General features: G+C 36.8%; 3 protein-coding genes across 5 annotated transcripts in view; 2 read left to right on the forward strand and 1 right to left on the reverse strand.

Moving 5' to 3' along the window:
- LOC103972852 (mitochondrial Rho GTPase 1) overlaps window positions 1-1,090 on the forward strand; it is a 48,311-nt gene extending 47,221 nt beyond the window's left edge. For both annotated transcript variants that reach the window (XM_065087507.1, XM_009387230.3), the window contains one exon: window positions 530-1,090. In XM_065087507.1, coding sequence (XP_064943579.1) covers window positions 530-603 — 74 coding nt within the window. In that variant the 3' untranslated portion in view covers window positions 604-1,090. The remainder of the gene's footprint in view (window positions 1-529) is intronic.
- Window positions 1,091-3,340: 2,250 nt separating this feature from the next.
- LOC108951859 (uncharacterized) lies at window positions 3,341-4,988 on the forward strand. Its single transcript, XM_065085344.1, has 3 exons — window positions 3,341-3,458; window positions 3,615-3,891; window positions 4,782-4,988. The coding sequence occupies exons 1-3, from the start codon at window positions 3,397-3,399 to the stop codon at window positions 4,986-4,988; spliced, it is 546 nt and encodes a 181-aa protein (XP_064941416.1). The 5' UTR covers window positions 3,341-3,396.
- Window positions 4,989-5,927: 939 nt separating this feature from the next.
- LOC135595953 (suppressor of mec-8 and unc-52 protein homolog 2-like) lies at window positions 5,928-18,747 on the reverse strand. Of its 2 annotated transcripts, XM_065087516.1 has the most exons (12): window positions 18,608-18,747; window positions 18,373-18,499; window positions 16,737-16,877; window positions 16,609-16,658; window positions 15,201-15,315; window positions 11,997-12,045; window positions 11,778-11,867; window positions 10,780-10,848; window positions 10,576-10,699; window positions 8,606-8,949; window positions 7,941-8,324; window positions 5,928-6,391 (listed from the first exon to the last, which is right to left on the reverse strand). In XM_065087516.1, exons 2-12 carry the CDS (start codon window positions 18,417-18,419, stop codon window positions 6,116-6,118), a joined length of 1,689 nt encoding a protein of 562 aa, XP_064943588.1. In that variant the 5' UTR covers window positions 18,420-18,499; window positions 18,608-18,747; the 3' UTR covers window positions 5,928-6,115. The 2 variants fall into 2 exon arrangements, with proteins under 2 accessions (XP_064943588.1, XP_064943595.1); XM_065087523.1 differs by lacking the exon at window positions 10,780-10,848.
- Window positions 18,748-19,357: the final 610 nt, after the last annotated feature.

Consider the following 19,357-nt stretch of genomic DNA (forward strand, 5'->3'; position numbering starts at 1 on the left):
CCTTCTTATAATTTTACGTTGGAAAGTTGCCACGGTTTCTTTTAAAGGATATTGGTTTCCAGGCAAAGTGCATTCAGAAAGATGATGCTTACATATTCTGCAGTGAAATTGGAACTGTTCTGGATACGAGGACATATGTAATGAATTAGTAGTAGACAATGAAATTGGTTAAACACTAGCAGCAGTTTCTACGTCAGATTACTTTGTTAGATTACTTTGTTCTCAATAAGAACCAAACTGATGTTAGTACTAGGACACAAGTTTCTTATTCTCCAATGTAACTCTCGAACTCCTTTTCCTATTAAGACTGTTAACATAATCTATTATGCTCCCTTCTCATTTGTCCATCCATCTTTATGTTAAAGAGGATTTACTTAATGTTTTATGCATGCATATATATGTGCCTGCGGTTCCAGGGATTATGAATGATGACTGTATCTTCTAAAGCCTCAAAACTGTATGCTGTTCTTTATATTGCTGTTGACTCTTATCTTTTGTGTCTTAATTGTTTGTTTGCCTTGCCATACAGTTGGAGCTGCTGTAGCAGTTGTAGGATTGGGTGCTTACCGAATTTATGCAGCGAGAAAAAACTCACCGGGGTGAGGTTGTCTGTTATTGTTTCAATAAACCTGGAAATAAGGCTATCTTCTGGAGCTTTTATCGTCATCCTTTCGGTCCAGTTGTACAGATACATTGCTAGTAATGGTGACCTTGGCAAAAAGTAGTGATTATGATGCTGCTGATAGTTTTCTGAGTTTTGTGCCTTCGGGTTTTTTCTTTGTTCTGCTTGACATAATCACCTGGAGGAGTAATCATCCTTCCTCAATTTGAGGAATTCGTGTTACCCAAACCCCACCCAAGGGTTCATCCCTTTATTATTACTCTCATTATCATGTATTTGTCAGCTGTGATGAAAGCCGACATAAAAAATTTGAGATGTTTATGAGGAGAGGGTTCTTCCCTTTATATGTTACTTTCTAAATAGTGTAATCCTCCCAGGTACTGAATTATCTTCTTTTATTTAGTTGAATGGTATCATGAATTGGAAAGAAGGAATGGGATTTTAAAGATTTCTACTTTCTTGGTTCAATATCTGTTCGACTATTAAGCTGTGCTTTCAAAGCAAAGCAATGCTCTCAACCCTCTTTCAGAAGCAGTTGTAGAAGAGCTAAAGGGGTCTCTATAAATTATGCATTGAGAACTGATGAATTATTCTCACCTTTATCTTTTTCTAGAGTAATGTTATATGTGAGTTAAGCTTCCATGTACGGTGAAGCATGTAGTAGTATTGTTAGGGTTAACTCGCTTACATCTCTGCAAAGACTATTAACTATGCCCTATCGAACCGCCCATATCAATTGTGGAGTCATTCAACAACAAATCAGATATATAAGGTGACCGAGGTGTAACGCAATTTATGACTTGCAAATTATGTATTCAACCAATTACATCTCCGGTGTGCTTTTACTTCATATGATTACCTACGAATAATGGTTATGTTTTCAGCTAAAAGATGGCAATTATTTTTGGTGCATTAATTTGAATATGGTTATTATAATAATTTCTGCAGTCTAAGAAAGAAACTCTTCATGTTTGTGAGATTTTTAATGCTCAAGTTGTCTCTTTTTTTTACTCTTTTCTTCTCTCTTCTCATCCGCTGAAGCGAGAGAGAGAGAGAGCAATGGAAATATTGGCAAATTGTGAGGTTATTATCTATGTTTATGATGTTTGTACCACTTAAAATCCCTCAAATGTAATTCAAGTAAATTTACAAAATTTGCTTACTGCTTTTAAGAAAAATTCAATCGAACAATGCAGTACAATCTTGTTGGTAAATAATGATGGATCAATTGACTGGAGACGTTTTTGGATGGTTCGCATGATTTCCATTTTAGGTTTTCTTATAAGTTATTGTTGAAGATATTTATATTAAATTAATAATACAGACGAAAAAAGTATTGCTCCCTTGGCTTTATCATTTTCCGTCCGTCTCTTTATCTTCCTATTTTGTTCCCTCGGACGCGTATTGCCTCTCATCATATCCTTTCTCCTCCAACCAAAATCTTTATTTACTAGTCTTTCTTTCTTCGGCCGTCTATTATGTCTCGTCATTCGATCCTTTCTCCTCCAACAAAACTTTTTTTTACTAGTCTTTCTTTCTTCGCCCATCTATTATGTCTCGTCATTCGTTCCTTCCTCCTACAACAAAATCTTTATTTACTAGTCTTTCTTTCTTCGCCCATTGCTTAACCTCCTCGATCATTCCTCTCCTCACCTTTTTGGTATCTCGTATGTCATTTATTCAATATAACTCTGATATAAGGTTGTCTTGGATTCTCTTTGAACTTATTTTATCTATTCAATGAAAACGAATAATGTTTTACAATTTTATAAAAGTAAAAAATTACTACCGACTCCTCGGTTGTGTGTCTTTAATCTTCTCATCCGAGTAGAATACAATTTAAGAGACAAGGAATTAACCGATCCAAAATATATATATATATGTAATCGAAATAAAACAAGAGATTAGACATTGGAAGCATGTGCTGGAAAAGAAGTGAAAAGCTCACGATGACAACATAATCTTTATGTTGGAATAAATACTCAATTTTTTTTTTAATTGGTTGATATTATTCCATTTGGCTTATTTTGCATGATAATGTGCTTTCTTCATGTTTTATAAATCAAAATGAACCATCGTGAAAGGGACATTTTTATAAAAATATCTTCTAATGCTACATATAAACTTTCTTAAAATTATTTTTATATTAAAATATATCTAATTAAATACGTGTCTGATCAATTGATTCATCGGTGTGATTAGTCATCCTGTGATCCGAAGCTCGTTGGCTGGTTCGATTCAAATAAAAATGGTTGACCCAATTCTTGGCGATCATTGTTTTAGTTGACTATGAGCGTATGGGCCTCAAGTCCAAATAATAACGCGAGCGTCTCATCCATTTTTATTTTGGGTCAAAGGGAACTTCCTGCTCTGACTCTCGACGGCAAATCCACGTACGAATCAACTCGGTCAACGGGCCTCCGCTACCTCCGTTGACCTTTTCTTCAACCCTCCTCCCGTCCCTGAGACCTACCTACATCACGTTGTCACTTGCATCCGCCACGTGTCAAGAACTCACTCTCTCTCCCCATGCCTATATCAACCCTCGCTAAGAGACAGACTCTCGTCGGCGAGCTCAACTTTGTTTGACGCATCTTCTCATCGATCATGGCAGCGGTAGGTTCTTCACCACCAACAAATCCACATATCTCTCTCTCTCTCTCTGCTTTACTAATGGCGTGTCCTTCCTCCGTAATCCCCTACAGGGACACTGGAGATCGGTAGCGCGCCGCGTGGGGTCGACACGACGCCTCTCAACCTCGACCACACCCAAGATGAAGCCCATGTCATCGGTAGGCGCTGGATTTATCAATCATGACCATGGCAGCAAGCTGAGGTCCGACTTCGTCACATACATACCTTCATCAATCCTTCGTATATCTAGTCCGTTAATGCTGACGAGCTCAATAAGTTATTTATACGTGAACGCATGCATGCATGAATACACGTATATGAATGTACATAGAAGTTGTGAAACGTTTGGTGCCATCAGGGAATCGAAGGCGGAGTTCACACCGATCGGCGTGATGTTGGGGCTGGTGCTGATGGCGTTGACCATCGGCGCGCACGCGGCGAACCAGCAGTTGGCGCACTCGCCCGGCGCTCGCGTGAGCAAGAAGAAGAGGGAGATGATGGCCGAGGTGGAGGAGCCGGAGCACGTGGCCGGCGAGGCGGACCGCTTTGTCACCAAGTCCTTCTCGAGGAAGGTGGCTCACCTGCAGGACTTGGACGCCGTCAGATCCGACCCGAGTCCCCCATCCATTCCATCAGTATATACTCTCCTTTTTATTATTATTGTTATTATTATTATTATTATTATTATTATTATTATTATTATTATTACTATTAATCTAATTTACTGGCTTAAGCTTTTGTATGAAAAAATTGATACTGACTGATAATGTAAAAAAGAATAAAGCTACTTAAAGTGTTTAAAAATAAAAACTCGGAAGTTCCTATATTCAATCCTTTTCTACTTTTCTTTTTTTATTGTTGTTGTTGGATATGTCGTTCCTACACATCTTTCATTTATTTTTTGAACCACTAGTGAGTTAGAGATACAATTAGATATTCTAATAGCATCATTCATTTGTATAATCATAGCCTGGCTTAAGCTTTTAGATGAAAAAATTGATACTGATAGTGTAAAAAAGATTAAAACTACTTAAAAGTGAATAAAAAAAATACTCCGAAGATTCATCTATTCAATCATTTTCTTTCTTGTTGTTTAGATGTCCGTTCCTACACATCTATCTATCTGTTCATTATTTTTCTCGCGCCTCCAGTGAGTCATAGGTATAGCTTAAAAGAAAAGAAAAAAAAAAAGATCAAATCATATTCCAATATCTTCATTCATGGCATGTAATCATACCTCGTGCTTTTTGGTGCAGTCCACGAGCCACGGAGACGTCGAAGACTGATGGAGTGAATCCACCAAGGGGCCATCAAAGATCATACGGGATTGGCTTTGATATCCTTCTCTTTTGCTTTCCCTTTAGATATCAGCCCACCAACTATCTGTCTGTCTGAGACCGATAGAGGGTGTTCGTTCTTGCTGTTGCAAAACAAATGGAATGGGAGTTTTGTGTACCGGAAGCGATTTGTGCACTCCGGAAGTGATCGTCTCTTTTATGTTAATGTTCTCCTTCTGTTGCGATAGAAAATTTTGAAGGATGAGATTTGTGTTGTTGTCACCATATCCTCCGTTGTACATCTGTGGAAGAATGATGCAGAAACAAAAAGTAAACAAACCATTTCTGGTGGAAATAACACCCGACGACAGTTGCATCATCTCTTCAATGTGATGATTCCAGCAGAAGGAGTCGAAGGACTTTTTCTCAGATCTGTCATTCATAATTCTGCATAATTTACCCAAGTAGTTGATGTTGAAGCTTCTCTTGAAGTAGAGAGATGTTTTTACCCAGAAAAATGCTTTACTCCACTCTTTACTAGCAAACTCGAAGTCAGAATTCTTGTATCTGTATTGGACACATCATATACATTTTATGCTGAGATCTTTTAGACTTGTCCTCGGTGTTAAGAAGCTCAGCATTAAGCCTGAATACATATCCTCCTCGGCTGTTTAAAAGTGATTTAGGGTTCACAGGGCACTCTTTCTACCATCTGCTGTAGATATTCATGTAAAGAAGTACCCTTTGACAAGATTAAAGTACTGTGGAAATTTTGGACAAGAAAGCATTACACCATAACACTATAGATTCTCTGCTTTTTGCAACTAAATAAGCGTTCATGGTGTTTAAAAGAGAGAGAATACTGGTAAACAGTAAATCAAAGAGAAGAAAAATGTCAATTGTAACTGAGAACACATCATTACAATCCACAAATAGAAGAAGTTGGATATATTATTCCATCAAAAATCTAAATACTGAACAATGAGAGCAAAAGATGTCGACTTATCTACCAAGCCTACTCATACTGAGATAAATAAGAGAAAAAGAAGTACCATCGACGGCAATGAGGACTGAGGCCACCACCTCGGGAAGCCAACTGAACCAGACACACCTTGGGCTGAACCTGGAAGTCGAGGGAGGAGGCCAACGCCAAGCTAAGCATGGGAGGGAGCAGAGATTAATGGACACACTTGAAAGAGATAGGGAGAATGAAGAAGATAGATGACAAAGGAGAGAATGAAAACCTTCGAGGGCAGGAATGAGAGGAATGGGATGGCATAAAGGATATGGACACTAACAACAACAACAACAAAATCAAATATGTAAAAAGTCAAATCAAATAAATAATTCATTCCATAGTAAAGCCACAATTCTAGTTATAAGTCAAATCAATATGAAGAATGCTGATTAAATACCTTGGAAACTTTTTGCATTCCCAAAAATTCTAGATTTCATACCAGTACACTGTCACACACATTGTATACGCTACGATCGGAAACAAACTACAACACTTATCCAGTCACTCGAGTTAGTCCAAGATTCAAGTTAGATGTATCAATACACCTGTTATACAACCTGAGATTTAGATCCGAAGCTTCTTTCCAGGTTGCGGATCATCATTGTACTCCCCACCGTCATCATTGCCCTCTCTCTCTGCCTTTTTCCTTGCGAGGATTTTATTGATCTTGTGAAGCTCGTTAGTAAGCTTCTGGTCCTTGTTTTGCTTCCTCGTCTTCCGTCCATCCTGCATCTTGACTCCAAATTGGAAAGCAGCCTTTGGCATCGCCTCCTTTTGTTCATTGTACTTAGCCCACTCCTCTTCTGTCTCAAAATCCCACCTGTGAAGACGACCTTTTGCCTGTTCCAGAATCATGTATTAGCAAAATAAAGCTCAATAACATAAAGATGAATGCAACTGTAGGATGAAGAGTATGCCACCATGCAGGTGTATTAAAAGCAGAAGACACCACATGAAACATTAGAATATCTTTTCAGAAAAGGAGCAATTTCTCTTGGGTTCTATATGCACCAGCAAGTGCAAAGCATGGCATGATCGAGCACATTACATGTTCAATCTGTGATTGGCATGGCAATGGAATGCAATCCCAAACACCATGATTATACTGCAAACAAGGTTTCTTCAATTATGCACAAACTCACTACTACTTGCTGTATCTCAGAAAGATATCATAGATTGTTTCGAGAATCTTCATGCATGGTACACAACCAAACTCAGCTTCAGATTCAGCTATGTGATTTAGCATCATCATTGGTGCCAACAGACTTTATGGATCATTAGTGATCAGAATCAGTATGTCCTTCCGATAACTAGCATGACTAGAAAGTTCAAATTAGACCCCGATTGTCTGGAAGCAGCTAATTGAATCGACTGGGATCAATTAGACTGATCGTTCCATCATGGCCAAACTGGGTGGACAAATGTCCCATGAGGGCTTTTGGATTGGACCAGACCAATCATGTATACTATGTCCATCCCAGCCAAATGCCAAAAAAATAAAACCAACTCTGCATACCAACTATTGGATCACCTACTTCCTGAATATGGAGATGGATAAGACCTGGTAATCCAATGAACTATGCTTTATCTCTACACTAATATCAAATAAAATAATCCAGTACAACATCAATTGTTTAGCATAGAATCAAACTGTTCGTTAAAAATCAGAAAAGAAAAGCAAGTACCAATATTGCTTGTTTGAGTAAACAAACGATGCTGATACAAGGGCATGCATTTTAAAATATGTGCCTGTTGTACTTATTTGTAAAACTTAAAACATTAGCAGCAGCAGGATAATTAACCACAATTCAACCATGACAGACAGATATGAGTGACTTGATATTGCACATGAAAATAGAAAAATAACAGCAAAACATGTTTGACTGCAAGTAAACAAGTGAAAGAGCTTAGCAACTAGCTTAGGTAAAACAAGGGATTCAAAAAACAGTTGTATCAGTTAGCAGGACAAATATTTACTGTTCTTCCTCCAAAAAATTGCATCAAAATCTAATGCCATAAAACTGCTAGGAACATTGTGCAGCACTATTTTATATTCAAATACTTCCTCCCCAGACCCCGTATTGGCAGAAGCCTTCCTTGTACATTGGGTTTGCCCTTTATACTTCAGACCTTTAAATTTATTTTAGGGTTTTTAGTCACGAAAGCAACTTCTTTCCTTGGTTCTTGCTTACATTGACAAACCCCAAATTAATGGGAGCCTCATGCACTAGGCCGCTCCTTTTTTCAGAAATATTCACAATGCATGTCATATAAGATAATCTTAGCAGATTGATGAATTAAAAGAAGTGAAAAGGTAACAGAAAATTAGATCTACTCTACAGGATGTTTATGTACCAGAAAACATTTTCTAAAACAAAGGATTACTTACACGGCCGCCCATGTCCATTTTTGACAAGTCATCTTCATCATCACTGTCTATCACCTCATGATTGTACTCCTGATAACCAGGATAACATTCGGAGTAACTTTCAGATATAAAATTTGGATCCTTCTCACGAGAATCCTTTTCCCTTAGTTTTTGAAGCCTTTGGTCATCACGCTTAAAAACAGACCCTAAACCACGGTCCTTGTCTTCTTGAGTCATAAAACGTGGATCTTGGGATACATTTGCTCCTGCCAATGCATCATAGCCCTGCATATTTTGTTGCAGATACTGTTCAGGATAGGCCAATTGTTCAGTGTACTGATACTCTGACCACTCTCCTTGGTATCCAGCGGCCACCATTTGAGCTTGAATGGCATCATACCCGTTCTGCAAGATAGAGGTAAGAAGAGTGAACATTCATATTAAGATGAAAAAATATGAAGTTGGCTGAATTCTTTGACCAGCTCAGGCTAAGCAAAGCATGAACAAGAGGAAGATCAAGAATCATGAAGAATCTTCTAAACCTAATCATACCAAGTTCCCATGACAAATAATCCTATGAAATTTTATCTATCTTTTACCAGAAATAAAGTATCACTACAATCATTTCTCATATAAGCAGTGACCACTTTTTCACTAGAAAGAAAATCAAATTAGAATGAACTCACTGTTTGCTGCCATGCTTGAGCGGTTTCAGGAGGTGGGATGGGACCATAAACAGGTTCACTGAAATAAGACTGCTTCTCTCGGATACGTGGAGACTCTTCCATGTCCTCTGAAACTGGGCTTTGACTCATGTCCTTACTAGGAACAACGTAATCAACTCCATCGCCTAGAAATATGTCATCCACTTCAATTCTAGCAATAGGAAGAGATTTCTTCTCCTTTGCATCAACATTACTCTTGCGATGAGCAGGTGCCATTTCTCGTTGTGGATGGGGCTTCCTGATGTCACTAGAGTGTTGTCCAGGCTTCTCTTCATCATGACCATTAGCAATTCCAGAAATCTTCCCTGCCAGTGAAAACAATTAACTATGGTTTAGCTCAGCAAGCTAATTTCTTTAGTTTCTGGATCATCTTCGAATAAGAGTTTTAGTTAATATTGTCAGTATAATTGGTCTCCAGATCCAAATGGTTTAAATCAATTTAAAAGTGAAAGTCAACAGCTATTTAAAAAGTTACAAATATACATGAAGAATGTTGCAAAATAGTTCAGTTGTTCATAGAATAGGTCTATTAATTCTTTATAGAAAAGAGATGCCAAAAGTTCCCTTTCAATACATGTGAATGCTTTTTTATTGAAAGAAGTGTACTGACCAGTGGACTTCCTCTCTCAATAAACTCATCACTTTCTCTACTTCTTCTGTCAATCTAGGGACTTCCTCGGTTATCTGTAACAGGTACTATTCATTATAAAGGTGATCCATGTTACCTTCACTTATGGTATCTACCAACAGAGCATTGTTTGGACTATCTATTACTTTGTTGTGAAAATTCTATAAGAAAACCAAGATTGTAGGCCCTTTGCTGTTGCTTGTCTTCTGGCAGAATATCCCCAAGCAATTACTTTGCAATAGTCCTTAAACCTATCATTGTGACCAACCAGCACCATTATCCCATTTGTTTGCTGCTTTTGGGTTGGCCAGTTCTCCAAATCAGAAAAGTCAAACAAGCCACATCGCCGTCAATTAATCTCAACAGAAAGGTACTGAGAGGTTGCTAAACAGCCAATTTCAAACATTAAACAAGTCTCTTACTCATCCAGTTTATATTCCAGGGAGCTCTTTTTCTTCTCTCTGATCTTTTTTAAAAGTCTTACAAGGTCTAGAAGTCCCTATTCAAAAGCAGCAAGACTGTCCCAGATAGAACATATGAAAGGCCTCTTTCTGGGTGGCAGTATATCTCTAACCTAGTCTTTTTTCTTCTTCCACTTTCTCCTTTCTTACTATGCTTCTTTTGCCTCCTAATTATCTCCAAATTGTTTGGTATCTATTTGAACTTCTCTCTTCTGATAGCTGCGACTTTGCTGCCAACCTCTTAGTTTTAGTTAGATTAGACCAAATGAATTAGGTCACAATTGCTGCCATGATTGATACCAAGGTTTTCAATCTTGACATCCCTACCCATACCAGTTCCATGTCAAATTGGTGTGGGTCCCAGTACCCACCAATAAAGATAAAAAAAGGAAAAGTACACAAGTAAAAAATCTATACTAACTTCCTACTTCATTTCACTTTTCCATCTCGTTCATCCCCAGTGTCAAGCCAGTGAAGAAATTTTATAATTAAACCGATCTACCATTTGTTTTAGCATTTATATCAAGATAAACTCAAACCAACTAGTTCAGTCCTGAAAATAACCGCTATAGCCTGCCTCTTAGCTTCTGTTAGAATGGTTGATTCACAAAGTGGTCCAGCATTGAAGCAGTATCTACAACCTGTATCAGTCAGCAAGCTACAGTGTTTAAAACCTTGGTCGATATTAACAAGTGCAACTTCCAGTACTGTGATCATATTATTCTTGCATAATAAATATAATTTCTCCTGACAATTAAGTCATATCAAGTCAAAGGTCCAAAAAAAAAAGTTGAATCTAATTAGTTCTCATGTGGGTTACTTTTCCAAATTGTACGTGATACCTTTAATTTCTTTCTCCTTTTTCTTTTTCTTAAGAACCTTCCCTGATGATCCAAGACGAAGATATGTCATTATTTTAGCAATCCGCTCAAGGACAGAACCATCCACGCTGACAGTAACCATTTCCTGCAGGATCAATGGGGTAAGGGTGACATTAACTAATTAATTAAATAATAATAATCATGTCAGAGTGGAAGACTAAGTACTTCTGGGACCGGGCAGTCAGCTTTGCTCCTATGAAGAGTAGTAGGGATATCATGTGATAAGCCATCCTCCTAGTAAAGAGCACAAGTAATAATTGTATGTGAGACGATAAAATTCTTTACAGACCAAAATAAATCAAATATAGATACAAAAGATCAATAATATCAGAACTGAGTGAAAAAGAAAATAAATTCCTTAAAGTAAATCCAGGTCTCGAATCTGTAATGATGACAATATCATATATACTTAAATTGCTTAAGTAAAAAATGGCATATCATAGTTACCAAAGAAAAACAAAGTCAGTGTCTGACAATGGCAGATTGGTTGGTATAAGAACAAAAAAGAAACTTTAAGAAATTGAAATGCATCTACAGACAACACACATGTCCAAGGCCAATTAACAAAGCTTTAGTTCGTAGGTAACTTTAAGGCTTTATCTCAAGTAACAAATGTGCTCAGGAGCAACATTTCAACTGAATACTTGCCACTTCAAATATTTGGGATGTCACAAGCAAGCAAATTAAACCATAACCTTAAAGAGTAAGAGAAACAAACTTCTCCAAGGAACATGTTGTATGTCCGATCATTTACGAGTAAAAACTTTTAATAACAATAATGCAAGATATATATCATGGTTCGTCTTATCGGTCCATACCGTTATACCGACCAACGATCGGTATGATATGTACCAATCTGTACCAACATACTGACACATGGTACGATGGGACATACCGACAGACCGATATGTACTACTCATACTGGTCTCCTATCGGACCATTACATACCACCTGTACCAGGCAATATGCCACGGCACAACAAACCCTGATATATACTATGTTCTAGTCCCTTTATGGAAGTATACTATAATTCTAACAAAAAACTAACAGCACACATGCTAATATGATGAAGAATGAAGAATCACGGAGTTTATGCAAGGACAACAATGTTGTATACTTGTATCCTACAATGGTAAAAGATAGAATACAAAAGAAAATTTTACCATGTTAAAAATGAATGCCATCCGTCCAGGAAGAAACATTTCATTTGCCTTTATATTGCTTTGTGGTTTGACAATCCACTGATACACTGACTGCAATAATGGAAAAAAACATTAGCAATATGAAACTCAAGAAAATTTTTCCGCTAGGGTATCCCAACATATAGGCAATATAGACAAAAGAAACTCCCAATAAGATAGTCATTGGATGAGCTCATGAACCTTGGCAGTTGCAGTACGAAATGTAAGCGGCTGGTCTTCCTTGGAAGTTCTGTAAGGAACAGGAATTAATTGGTGTCAGTAGTGTTAATGAAGATATGGAAACGTTATGGAAGTCCAAACTATGGAAAATATAGTATCGACTTCGAAAAATAGCCATATTCCGTGCAATGTCAGTACATTTCCTTGTCAGTACAATGCTATATTTAATACCATGACAACACAATGTCATTGTCAATACCATGCCAACACAGGTGGCACATCAGCATGCTCATTCCTCGGTAAAAAGATGATTACATATTTAGAAAATGAGACAGTTAAGAACCGGCTTCAGGTCCTCTTCTTCTCATTTTGCTAATGGTTGAGTTTACTAGCCATATTCCAGTGATTTAAAAAATGCTAGGCGCCAAAAGGCGCCAAGGTCCAAAAACGCCCAAGGCGCTAGGCGCTCGCCCGAGCAAAACGAGGCGCTAAAATATAAAAATATATAATATAATTAATAAATATAATTATTTAAAATTTTAAATTAAAATATGCTATTAAATTAAGAAAATCTATTAGCAGTATTAAAAATTAATAATTTCAAATAAACCTAACAATATTAACAGTATACAGTATACTGTTAACAGAAGGAGAAGAAGGAAGTGTAAGGGGGTGGTGAGCTTGCTGACTGAGAAAAGAGGAAGCGACAGCGGCAACGAAGTGTAAGGAAGCAGCGACAGCGGCAAGCGGCGACAGCGGCAAGTGACGGGAGTGGGAGCGGGAGCAGGAGCGACGAGCAGCAAGAGTTGCGAGCAGCGACAGCGTTTGCGAGCAGCGACAACGACAGCAGGAGCGGGAGCGGGAGCGGGAGCGGGAGCGGCGAGCAGCGGGAGGCGCGAGCGACGACAACGGCAACGTTTGCGAGCAGCGACAGCAGCAGCATTTGCGAGCAGCGACAGTGGCGAGCAGCGGGATCGGGATCGGGAGTGGCAGCGGCGAGGGTTAGGGTTCGGTTGTCACTTATAGCAGTTTTAGTTGGTTCGATTGAACCAACTAACCATCGGAGACCGAACCAGGACTGAACCAGACCTAAAATCCTAGTTCGGTCGCCTTAGTTAACCCAGGCGCTCACCCGAAGCGCCCAGCGCCTGGGCTCGAGCGAGCGCCCAGGCGGCGCCTGTTTGAAGCGCGCCGCCTGGGAGATTAGCGAGGCGCTCGGGCCTCGCCTCGCCCGAGCGCCTAGGCGAGCGCCCGAGCGCCTTTTTAAATCGTTGTCATATTCAATATAAACTCTCATCATAATTTAGCTTCCTAAATAATATTGTTTGCATTAATGAAAATCGGATTAATTTAAAAAAAATTATATGGAGTCAAATTCAAGAAAATAAGGGTCTTAAACCAAGTAGAACTAAAACTGAATTTATGAATTGTAACTCTAGAAATTGTAAAAAAAAAAAATTGAGAGTATAGTTAAATACTTAAATAGATGCATAAGATCCTACAAGTATTTTAGGCATCTAGGATTACCAGTCTCTGAGGAGACACCCTGGTGATCCAAGTGCTCTTTGCAAAATCAAATGGTCAAGACTTTGAGTCCCATTGTCAATGTGTAGTGTGCATGATATTAATGTAAAACACATATACAGAGAGGATTTTTGTTTTAAATTGGATATATTATTTCTGCAAGATAATGATGAATGGAAGATAGCAGAAGAGGGCCATTAGAAGTTTTAATGAACCCTATGTGCCCCTTAAATTGGAAGAGAAGCTTTATATGACAGTTGTCAGATCATCGACGCTCGAGGATCAAAATGTTATAACTAGAAAGGAGTATATACATCAAGGCAGTAATTACTGCCAAAATAGATCTTAAACTTTTTAAGATGATAGGAAGATGCCCAAATGGGGCCTTTAGATGTTCTAGTTGGACAAGGTGACTAAATTAGTACAAGTGCTGTAAGATGTAAACATATCAAAACTTTATTTACAATAATAAAAAATTAATAGTTCTTATTCAACCACTGATATTGTCTTAACTGTAGCTCTATACCAAGAAAAGTCCACACAGTCAATCCTAAATAGTTGGAACACTATAACGTGTAGTTTTTTTCTTCTAGCTATTCAAGTAATTTGCATACAATCCCACTATTATTTTATGAGCAACGGGAGTGTCCTGGGTGACAATTTTGACTTAAAAGTTAATGTTGACACTCTTTACATCTACTTTCATAACAATGACTGATAATTTATCGCATTTCATAAGTTATTTATCACTAATAAAGTTAGATTGTATGCATAATTCAGAAGAGCAGGAATTCACAACAAAAAACAATAAAATCAACTAATCAATTCTACAATTCTTCATAGACACCTAGCATTTTATCCTCCTTGATTTCACCTTTAGCCAAAACAAATTATCGTCTAATGTCTTTCTAATCCAATGTAAACTCGGGGTTCGTTACCTTCATCCAGGGTGCCCTAAGCATGTCCAGTCCGGGACCAAGGCTAGTTGAGAGTAACAGCCACTATATCTCTGATAAAAATTCACTTTATCAACCCTCAAACCCTATTCTTTATATCGAAGGCAAATTTAAAGATTTTTAAAGCTTTTCTCAGACCTTGAAAACTACTTAAGCTTACTTAGGAGTTTACTTCTTTCAAGATTATTCAAGGAAAATTCATGCACATAAGCTGCATTACCTCAAATCTCTGTTCCACATTCAATCTGAATTGTCTACAATATCTTAATCTTCATTCATGAATAATCACTTCTTACTAGTTGCCACGATGCTTTTTGCTGACAGTGAACAATTCATTTTAAGCATAATTACAAATTGTGAGCTTCCACGACCCACAATCCACCAAAACCCACTCCACTGTAGCATCCAGCCCTAAATAATATCATGAAAACTCATTTGGATATGGCAAAACAGTTGCATATTGATATCCTGTTGAACCATGTAAATGGAGTTTCTAAATTTTGACCACATTTTAAGGATGGAATTCCCTTAATTATCAAAAGAACCTGACTTTTAGTCATATTCAGAAGTGACGAATCGACTGAACCATATAAAATTGCATAAACATTATGCAACAGCTGTATAAATAACTAAATAAGAATATATATTATTGCAAAACAAAGATTTGGGCTAGTTGCAACTTTGAAAGACCTGAATCTGATCCTACAGTAACTACTATTTGTTCAATATTCACCATATAACATACCGAGACTGTTCATCCTTCCCATCTTCACCATCTGTTTTCTTGTCAATTTCACTCCTTACCTTGTGAAGCAAAGCATAATCTAACCCTTTGACCAAGTGTGTATGTTCCAGATCCCCTAATGAAAATTTTGAAATGAAAAGGTAAGTGCAAATTAAATAAATATGATAAAAACATAAACAAAGAGGGTTTTGTAGTCAAACAAGCTTTAAAGCTCGGTACAACATGATCCTTATATAGCATATGGCAAGTTTTGCATCAAAATGAATGAAGAGATATGCATAATGGATAATGGAATTCATGTAAAGGATTACTAAAAACATAGAATAAAAATTATCAGCATTAGTGAACAGTCACAAATAGTACCAATCAAGTATGAAACAAAAGAATATTGACAAAAGTGGTACGAATACGTCCAATGGAAAACTACAAATGCACCAACTTACTAGGTGTGCCAATTGAATCAGCGCAATAGAAGACAAAAAAATGGCAAATCCATCCAACTTTGATAGGATGATTTGTAATTGTATACAACCTAAAAAAGAAATTTTCTGGACATAACTAAAGAGTGCTCACATATTAAAGTTAAAAAATAAAGAGACGGGCATATATATATATACTAAAACATGTAACTCTCTCAAAATAGAGTCAAATATGTCATTTTGTCTTCGTACCAAGAACTAGTCCAAGGTCCACATCTTTACACAGCAAAAAATGACTGAAGAAATGCACCTACACATATATAGACAAAAAGATTCTTGCAGAAAAATATCAAATTTTGAGCAGATGAGAGCGAAATTTTAAATGGTCTCCCACACGTGTCCATGCAACAGATTGTTTAGTGTTTCTTTAAAACTAGCATTTTACTTGTAACTTCCTAATAAGAACAGCCCATATTATCAATGCTTCTATAAATTAGACTTTTTATTCTTCATTTGAAAACCTTATTCTACCTCAGGCCTGGCTATTTCTAAGCTCATTTGAATGGTTTTTACCCCAAAGCAAACTGACAACATAACAACCAGAGTTAATGAGGTGCCAGTAACAATATATTATAGCTTACACTAGCTATAAGAATGAGAGCATGAAAAATGATACATCTAAATAACATAATTCTTTCAGAAGTTTAGCCCTACATATAAAAATAACTTTTTTATCTTCAACTAAGTGTTTGAACCTAGTAAGTTAACCAATGTACTATCAGAAACAGAGATTCTTAGGGTTACATTATCACACATCACATTCAATTACAGCATCTGAATAGTAACAAATGTCACCATAATCACTTGCACTCATCATTTTGTATGGATATCCAATAGGTACAGTTCAAAGAAATGAAACTATAATTTATTTATAGGAAACACAACTCAATCCTCTGAAAATATAGATAAAACTTGTTCAGTAAACAAACCTCCAAGATACTTGCTGTTCTCAATAGATATCTTATGTGCATCAGTTAACCTGTAAAATCAATAAAGTAAGAGTTCAATTTTTCTCAGTAAGTACAGTATCATAGATAAGATATCCTAGATGTCATACCTCAGATCAACTGTTCCAGGAGGAGCTACAGCATGAAATGAACCAAGCTCAGTTGGCTCATAATCAGGGTTTTGATCTTCTCTCCGCTCTTTAGCACGATCCCTGTACCTGGGAGTTTCTGGTTCCTCACGCTTCTCTTCTCTGCTTACAGATACTTATTTTAGCATTCATGATAAGATATTGTCCATTATTAATATTCTGTGTTAACATCTTTAGCTACAATCTACAGTCCTATTAAAAAGAAATGCTGGGATATTACACAACGAAATAATGTCTAAAGCAAGAAGAAACTCCTTGAACACAAAAGTTAGACAAAAACCATATGCAGTTGAGTTTTTTTTAAGTCAATAAAATAACAATTGATAAATCATGAACGTATCAAACATCAGATAACAATATAAGTCAACAAGAAGTGAGAAAAGGTGTTGATATGACTATCTGTCAGCTTTTTATTTCCCCAATTTTTCCTCATTCAGCACCTTGAAATAGTCTTTACAGCACTAATTGCAAGCTAGCAATGGCATTCGACTAAAGCCACTTTGCTCATTCACAACTCAGCATAACCAAGAATAGCTTTCGACTACTAGCTGGGCTCCAGATTCAATTTTAAGCAACTATTTGATGAAATTATTGTCAACTAAGCTTAGCTAATAAATTCGTAATTGGAGATATGCCCATAAGTGCTTGATGTTAAGTCAGGAAACAACACCTAGAGTCATCCTTGCTGTAAGACAATGGAATATGGATATCAAAGTAATACTTCTGGACTTTACAACTATTTCACTAAAAGAATTTCCTGATGGCCGAAAAACATATATCAACTTGCATATGCCAATCTTGTGACATCCCAAATACCTCTTTTCTTGATTTTCTACATTCTTAGCAAAAGCATAGAAAAATTAAGATCTATTTTATTTTATTTTCTTGTAAAAAAGCAAACTAAGCACTAGGTTTTAATTATGCTAACTGAAAAGAATTTCTTCTCCAGAAGGACTACATTTCAGTGTGAACTGACTGCTCAATTATTGTGATGCTTTGCCACCAAACAGCATGTTACTACTCCCTCTTTACATATTGTGTTCCGAAGTGTAAAATAAAAGAGAGTGGTCATTTTCTCGTCTGATAGAATACTCACAACTTACACATAAAAAGTATCACAAAAAGATGCGAGAACAAGATACTCTTCATTAGTAATCTCGGATACATATAAGCTATAGTAATTACTGTAACAAATGGGGATTATAAAGGGGTAGGCTTTTGGAATTTGGTAAGCATTAGGAACTGAAAAAAGAATATGGAAAAGAACTTTCTCAACCCAACACCAGTCAGGTGACCCTAACATACATCTCCCAGAGCAAGCAGATGTTTCGAATGTGATAACACCAGAAAATGTTGCTTTTTTAGCACAAATACATCGAAGCTTTGCATTAATTTTACAAATCACTAGAAAACCCAAACAAACCAATCGAAATTCCTGAATTTGCTTCGTAATATCATCAAATACGAAGCAAAAGAAGGTCAATCCAACAGAATATCATACTATATAAACGGAGAAATAAATAACAACAATTAGAAGAACAAATAAGAGAGAAGTGACTAAATTTTCATAAATCAAACAAACACAAGAATCACTTACTTGCGCCGCATCATCTTCTCCTTGTAGTTCTTTTTCCCCGACGACATGGCTACGAACTTGCAATACGCACCCTACTAAACCCACTTGATCCTGATCTTCTTCAGATCGTGAGCACACGGATGCAACACTAATTCCACCACAAGAAGGAGAAAGAAATAAACCAAATGTTTATTTGACCTTGCAGTAGATGGCGAGATGGAATGGGTGCAAGAGGATACTTGGGAGGCCTCATTACCTCGTAGCTAGGGTTGATTTCGATGTTGGAGCCCAATTCGTCGTTTCCGTATCTCTGAATCTAATGGGTTTCTCTGTTCCTCTTTGGATTAGGTTTTGAGGAAGAGAAGGCGTCGAACGGTGACAGACACCGCACGCGCCACGTGCTCTATATATATATATATATATATATATATATATATATATATGACTTACTTGAAGCTAATAATAATTTATAATTAATTTAAATACAAGCATAAATAAAATAAAGTTTGCATGTAGTTGGTTAATCTTAGTCAATTGATTTCCAATTGATTATTATGATAAAAATGTTGAAGCTTCAATTAACATAGATAGGCATGTCTGTAGTTACTTTTTTTTTTTTTGGTTTAATTTTATTCATAGGAAGATGTAGAAAGATAAATTAAATTTTAGATAATGTGTGGAATTTGGGATTGCTTGATCTTGAGTTTATCTATTGGGGATTGTGTTCCGAATCAAAAGATCTATCTAATACGACTAGGTTGATGTATTATTATATTACATGGCTTAATGAAAGAGTGCAATGGTGATGTGTAAAAACTTTAATTTTTAGTATGAGTTTAGTTTAAGATTTAAAGTTAGTTTATAAGGATTTAATTGATTGATAGATTATCCTTAATTTGGGATTAAGAATTATAGACAAATACTTCAACCTCACCTCAACAAGTCGATAAATCAATTGTTATTATTTTTTGGATTGGATCGACACAAACAGTATGTATCAGAGTCA

Source organism: Musa acuminata, chromosome BXJ1-2, assembly GCF_036884655.1.
Source record: "Musa acuminata AAA Group cultivar baxijiao chromosome BXJ1-2, Cavendish_Baxijiao_AAA, whole genome shotgun sequence".
NCBI classification, from domain to species: Eukaryota; Viridiplantae; Streptophyta; class Magnoliopsida; order Zingiberales; family Musaceae; genus Musa; species Musa acuminata.

Coding starts and splice junctions, on each gene's coding strand:
- LOC108951859 (XM_065085344.1), top strand. CDS start 3,397: ATGAAGCCCATGTCATCGGTAGGCGCTGGATTTATCAATCATGACCAT. Junction 3,459..3,614: donor GACCATGGCAGCAAGCTGAG/GTCCGACTTCGT, acceptor TGGTGCCATCAG/GGAATCGAAGGCGGAGTTCA. Junction 3,892..4,781: donor GTCCCCCATCCATTCCATCA/GTATATACTCTC, acceptor CTGTTGCGATAG/AAAATTTTGAAGGATGAGAT.
- LOC135595953 (XM_065087516.1), bottom strand. CDS start 18,419: ATGTCGTCGGGGAAAAAGAACTACAAGGAGAAGATGATGCGGCGCAA. Junction 11,868..11,996: donor TTCGTACTGCAACTGCCAAG/GTTCATGAGCTC, acceptor CCATTATTGCAG/TCAGTGTATCAGTGGATTGT. Junction 8,325..8,605: donor CTCAAGCATGGCAGCAAACA/GTGAGTTCATTC, acceptor TCTATCTTGCAG/AACGGGTATGATGCCATTCA.